Source organism: Spodoptera frugiperda, chromosome 17 (genome assembly GCF_023101765.2).
Source record: "Spodoptera frugiperda isolate SF20-4 chromosome 17, AGI-APGP_CSIRO_Sfru_2.0, whole genome shotgun sequence".
In the NCBI taxonomy this organism is placed as follows: domain Eukaryota; kingdom Metazoa; phylum Arthropoda; class Insecta; order Lepidoptera; family Noctuidae; genus Spodoptera; species Spodoptera frugiperda.
In genome coordinates, this window is record NC_064228.1 from 3,585,748 (window position 1) to 3,592,353 (window position 6,606).

The window sequence follows — 6,606 nt, forward strand, 5'->3', positions numbered from 1 at the left end:
ACTATCGTTTTATTATTTATTGTTCTTATATTATGTATATTGTATCAATTTCATGGTAATTTGAGCATGTCTAAATATAATGTTATTACCTATCAGAAATAGGTAGCAAGGCGGGTCTGTAGTAGTCTATAACGAATTTTATAATGGTCCAGGATGTAGGACTTAAATCAGGCATCAATAAACAGAATATTACATATCGGTACATTAATTTTAAAGATTTGTGAATGATGTGGTATCAAAATAAGTGGTGTCAAAATAAATCTTAATAAAAATAGAGCTAAGTGGATGAATTGGACTCAACTTGATTTTCTGCCTAATCTTTACTACAATCTAAATAATAAACAAAATCATTCCTATTTAAAAAACCGTTTAAATAGCAAATAAAAACAATTTATTATCAACATCTTTGTGCAAATAACAATTTTAAATTTTATCACGAAACATTAATTAATGTTTTGTTCGAAATTTCTCACGGTGGCAACATCGCGCTCGATCGGCTGCGTGTGAGCACGATGAAAAATATCAACACATGCATTTTATTTATAATAATTGGTAATTTCAATCACAGAATAGGGGTAAGTGAAGCTATTTTTTTAATTAATAATCAGATTTCTTGTAGCAATTACTTATGAAAAGGCACTAGGCAATATTAAATAACCAAATTACTTTATCCCTAACGCAATATTCAAATTTTATAAGACACACTGTCTTTCTATAACTGTTTCGTCTTAAAGTGCCAGTGAAACAACCATGTAGTCAAATTTATTGTTTCTTGTTACCAACTTTTCGTGCCAAACATCGTTACAATTTACAAAACCACCGATAAAGTACCGAAAACAAATAGATTTTTTGTAACAACGCTGTAAATTAACATAATGACGTACGCTTCACAGATTCATGCGAAAAACGAAACGGACCTTACGGAAGATTATTTCGAACAAGAAGCTAGAAGGGATGTAGAGAAACTGTTAGCTAAGATAAAATCCCTACGAAATGACTCAAATATCAATAATGATAAAGAAAATAAAACTCCACAAAGATTAATTGACAAAAACATTAAAAAAATTAAACCATTGAGAAAGTCTATCTTTGGAAACGGAGCCCGCAGGAGCATGCCCAATGACCCTAATGCTCACGACCAGAATCAAGTTTACAATATAATGTACCAATTGTCTCAAGGCAATCCTGTTAAGAAAGTACGTATGAAAAATGGTGAAATAGTACCTGATTCACTACGTAAAAGTTATATGAATGTAAAACCTGAGATATATCCTGCAGACAATACATCTAATGAAAGAGATGATCAAGAGGAAACTGTATTAGAAGTAGATAACGGTAACAATGTACGATATTCACGTAATGAAAACGAATTTGAGAATATTATGAGGAGTTCTAATAATGGAAATACATTCCAAGCTTATGAACCAGCAAGAGCAAGATCCTATCTACCTTTATCAGCAAATTTGGAAAATTTTAATAATTTGTTCCACCGATTCAACAGAAATGGTCACAAAAATGTGAGAAATAGACCAGAGAAAGAGGAATCCGGTACTAATGATCATAATCCCTATTTACGATCCAATTCACCAATGAGCGAGAGAGACAAAGAAGTTTTGGATGCAACTAATGATGATTCAAATGAAAACAATCCCAAAAGAACTAAGGTAACAGTTTTACGGACGGACGTAAGCGATGAAGCGATGTATGCAGATATTAACGACCAAATTGATGAATTCGTAAATAATTTTAATGATGACAAAAACGAAAATAATATGCAACGAACTGTTAAATATACAGAGGATCAAGTAAGTTGTAAATTCATTCTTAACATGTTAAATAGAAGGTTCTAATTCTAATGCTCGGGGACGTCAAATTATTGAGTTCAGTATTTTGACTTAAGAAGACACGTATAGTTCTTACTTTATCTGGCTTTGCGTATACACAGCCCTTTGGCTGGAAGGATTCCTGGTCAGGTCATGTGGGAGACTGAATAACGTAAGAATCAATATTTTTGAGTCTGAACACCAGCTCAGTTTTTTGGTCACATTAAATCGTTCATGGTACAATTGCCACATATGTGGTTCTATGTTTTCGTTAAATAAAAATATCTGAAAGATATCGATATATTGAAACCATCAAACTTGTTATGTTTCAAATCAAATAAACGTTAATAATCACCAGTAGGTATTAAAACAAACTAATTAATATTTTCTCAGGATGCACAGCCTAACGACGAAAATCGAACGAGAAGAGCCGCACGAACACAAGCAGGGTACACTCAAGACCCAGACACTTGCAAAACTTACAACGAAAACCTCGTAAAACTCTGGTCTAATCTGTCGAAATACCTTAATGTCACTGAACAACCTGACGAACTTGCCCTACACAACATAGCAATGATGGTACAAGCATACCTAGAACACCACACACCACAATCACCAGAATCATATAAATCAAAACACGAAGGACCTCGAGACAAAGTAACCCAAATCATACTTAGAATTAGGAAAACGCTCGAAGACTCCCAAGCCAGTGAGGCAAAAATTGTCAAAATAATAAAAAAATACGCAAAACCATTTTATGGAGACGTCGAAAATGAGGATTGTCAACTGACCAATGAAGAATATTTGCAAACTTCAGTTGGTTTGTTATTTAAACATTATCTGGACAATATCGAGTGTTACGGCGACGACCATGAGAGTGCAATGAATAAAAGATTGATTTTACGCCACACGAAGAATAGATACTTGATTCGACCCAGAAATGGGCCCGTACTAATAACTAACGATGACTATTTTAAACCAGACAATGGTATATACATTGACGGTGAGGTCTATAAAGACTTTCAAAAGGGGAAAATACCAGGAGATAGATCTAGTCGAAACAGACGAGGGTCTGAACTAGACAGAAACCCACAGCATCAGGCCCCATCACGTAGAAGTGGAATTGGAAACGATAAAACTCGATTGATCGATCGAACTTTTACAAGATATAGGAATAACAATGTCAAATCTGATGGAACGAAAACGAAAAGTAGATGTGAAAGAAATGCAATTCGCAAACTGACAAGCGGATTGCGACCTGTGATAGAAAGATTTTCTTTGCTACAGGAATGCCAAATTGACAACACATTAAGATCTCAATATGATTATCCAAATTCTCATTCCCCGTACTACTTGTACGCTTCCAGATATTTTTCGGATGACAATGAAGAAAATCACCACTATAGGAAACCTTTGCCCATTGATAGATTGACTAGAAAAAATACAGAACGTAGTAAACTACTTGAGTCACCTAAACAAGACTTTGAAAAAGAGGATTTTGTTCGTGATGATGGCGACACTTGGATTAGAAAACAATCCAACTCAAACGTAAAGCGCAGTGACGTAAAAGATCGAACAGCGGAGACTGCTACTGAGAATCACAATACAAACAATGATTTCCAGTCGCCACCCATTTACGATGATTACGACGGTTTATTTAAAACACCGCCATTAATAAGGAACCCACTTAGTTCCGTAATTAACATAAAGAAGATTATAGATAAGGTAAACAATAAAACTACACACACTAAAGACAAAGACAAAGAAAATAAAGCTCTTACACACAGAAAACATGCATCTACTACTTCCAAACCTGAGCGATATATAGATGATGATAAAGGAATTGATTACGATTATTCAAATGAAAGTGAACACAGTAATGAAAATATAAATCCTAGTGTTGAAAACGATAATCATAGTGCTGATATTATTGAAGAACCGTTCCAAGATTTAACTAGACTTAGAAGTTCCGATAACGTGTTCCAAGAAAAAAAGAACACACGTACATATGAAAGTCTTTCGGAATTCATTAAAAAGGCTCGAGACGTATCATTGCGGACACCAGAAGTTACTATGCCTTTCGCGTTAGATGATAGTAAAGGGTACGTAGAACTCACTTATCTAATGAAATATCCAAGAATACTTGTGTACCGACCACAGTTTCTTGTGAAAAACCTAATACCATACGATACCTTTGTCAAAACAGCTAATAATTTCAATATGAATAATAACGATGTACGTTTGATGAAAATTGTTAGACATTTGCCCGATAAAACTGTTAATGTTCTATTCGAAACTGAAGACTATGACGACCCATTACAGATTCGTAACGCTAATGAAACTTTGAATAGTAGGAGGTCTGCTTGGACTAGGAATTATAATATATTACCGGGCTACAAACGACCATCTCCTAAAATTTTACGTGATTTAGGTACAATCATCGATCAACTTCGTAACACTAATATGCAAAACAGTTTAATTAGGGATGATAAAAATGAGAATTTATTACCAACCGACACTAAGACAGTCACTACATATGACAATGAACATACGAGTTCTAAACCAGATACTCTACACGACACATCAACTCCAGATTGCAAATCAACAACAACAACTACTGAGGTAAACGACAGTGATATGTTAGGGGTACTAAACAATAGGTTTTCGGAGATAGGTTCAGAATCGTCGCAAAACTTTTACGATGACTTAATGTATTATCCAAAATTAGCAAACTTTTATAGAGCACACGGAGTAACACCTACATCAACAACGACTATTAAACCTAAACGTAATCCAGCTACATCAATTGCCAAGAAGATTTGGAATGAATTGATGAGAATATTGAAAATTAGACTGCAGGTAAAGTCGTTTTCTGACAAGTTAATCCAAAAATGGCAACTGCAGATGCATCATTATGTAATCAGGTGCATCATCAACAGGTAGTGACAGTCCAATGCTGGACTATAGACCTCCTCTACATGAGAGAGATGGCAATAATCTCCTCGCTTCGTTGGGTTAGATATTGGAGTTTAAAAGGTTCGGGTTTTCAGAGAGCGCTTGCTTGATTGATGCTTTAAGATTGTAGTCTTCGGATCCCCAAGCCCGAAGCTGCCTCTTGAAATATATAGCTAGGTCAAATTTTAACCCGTGGTATGCACAATGTGTTTTCTATTGTGTCTTAAATACCGTTAAATGGATGTAGTAGCTCGTCCCTCAGTGGCTGAATAAGACTGCTATTTGTAGGTAAAACAGGTATTATAATTATTATTGCTGATATTTTATGTGGAGACTACGTGACAAGCGCAGTAAAGCCCACCCACAAGGTCAAGGTGAACAGATGTCCTGATAAATAGTTGGGGGACACCATTTGACGCAGGTCGTCGGTGTCTCCAACCGGCTGATGTGGAAGTCACTGGGTTTTTTTGAGGGGGGGGGAATCATCCATTGACTTCTTCCTTAGACGAGGCAAGAGGGAATGTCAGACTCTTACTGATTAAAAACCACCCCGTTCCTACACCTGCTTTTCAAGCCAGAACCCCGGTAAACCCGCTAGGTAGTCCGCAGCTCCGGGGAAGTCACTGGGTGTGGCCTACATGCAGCAGTGGCCGTCTTCTAGCTAATAATGATAATTATTCCATAATTACTTTGTTTTCTTTTCTAGAAATTTATGGGAAATAATATACCGAATGTTACTAAAAACTTTAAGAAATTGATGGCTTGATGTTCGAGGTATCTCAGCTGCCCACAACGCCATCAGTTAGCACTCCAACATAATCGTAGTCTGGTTAAGTAAAGGTAAAAGGTAGAAAGAAGCGTGAAGATGGATGGATGTCTTAAAAAAAGATCAAATAAATAAACTCCGTGTTGTCATTAAGTTATTATATCCTTTACCTAAACCTCCTAAACCTACCTAAATCTGAAAAGAGAGTAAGTTCCTACCTGACTTTTAATATCCTAGCTGATTGTTGTCACGTATCACCCACAGCTTATCAGTAGCTCATACAGCCACCTATTTATGATCATTTATTTCCAAGAACTGAAGAAAATACTTCTTTCAATATTTCGTTATTTACTTGTACGTTTATTAAGTCATTAGATCCTTTACCTAAACCTTAAACCTGAAAAGAGAAGCACCTACCTAACTTTATTCAACTCTTAATCGAGAATAGTTACCAAACAAGTTGTACCTACATTCTTTGCAAATAAAGTATTCTATTCTATTCTATTCTAATTAAAATCTTACGACTAATTGGATTATTAACTCATGACTCATTTCCTGCCTACAGCTAGATATTCTATTACTTTCAATTGAAAGATCGAAGTGAAATTCGCTTGCGACCAACCTCTCTTCGAAAGTTCAAATTAACATTTGGGGCTTCTTATTATAAATAAATTGAGCAGTGTCACTGCTCTCTCACCCAATCAATGAAAATAAGAATATCAATAAGCTACTACGATGCTTAATAAGAATAACGCGAGAGAATAATGATTTGTGAAATAAATGTTAAAATTTTTTGAAGAAACACAGTTACAAGTTAGCCTAGCTGACAATTGTCACGTATCCCCCACTGCTTATCAGTGGCTCATACAGCCATCTATTTGTGATCATTGGTTTCCAAGAATTGCTTCTTTCAATATTTCGTTATCTACTTGTACGGTACCTGTAGGTTCTATAAAACTCCAAGAACCAAACCAGGTAGATACCTAAGCCTTGTGTGAAGTCTATTTTTATATGTAAAAATGCCTTGTGTAAATAAACCTATTCCGATATCATATCCCTATA

General features: G+C 35.4%; 1 protein-coding gene across 2 annotated transcripts; it reads left to right on the forward strand.

The window, feature by feature from the left end:
- The first annotated feature begins 129 nt into the window (after nt 1-129).
- LOC118276566 (putative uncharacterized protein DDB_G0282133) lies at nt 130-5,680 on the forward strand. Of its 2 annotated transcripts, none has more exons than XM_035594909.2 (4): nt 130-575; nt 894-1,805; nt 2,217-4,682; nt 5,485-5,680. In XM_035594909.2, the coding sequence occupies exons 1-4, from the start codon at nt 513-515 to the stop codon at nt 5,542-5,544; spliced, it is 3,501 nt and encodes a 1,166-aa protein (XP_035450802.2). In that variant the 5' UTR covers nt 130-512; the 3' UTR covers nt 5,545-5,680. The 2 variants fall into 2 exon arrangements, with proteins under 2 accessions (XP_035450802.2, XP_050555719.1); XM_050699762.1 differs by having other exon boundaries at nt 2,217-3,925.
- Nucleotides 5,681-6,606: the final 926 nt, after the last annotated feature.

What these genes read in the sequence shown, in the direction of transcription:
- LOC118276566 (XM_035594909.2), top strand. Translation starts at nt 513, where the DNA reads ATGAAAAATATCAACACATGCATTTTATTTATAATAATTGGTAATTTC. An exon ending in ATTTCAATCACAGAATAGGG is followed by an intron (nt 576 to 893) that starts GTAAGTGAAGCT and finishes TACGCTTCACAG; the next exon opens with ATTCATGCGAAAAACGAAAC. An exon ending in TTAAATATACAGAGGATCAA is followed by an intron (nt 1,806 to 2,216) that starts GTAAGTTGTAAA and finishes ATATTTTCTCAG; the next exon opens with GATGCACAGCCTAACGACGA.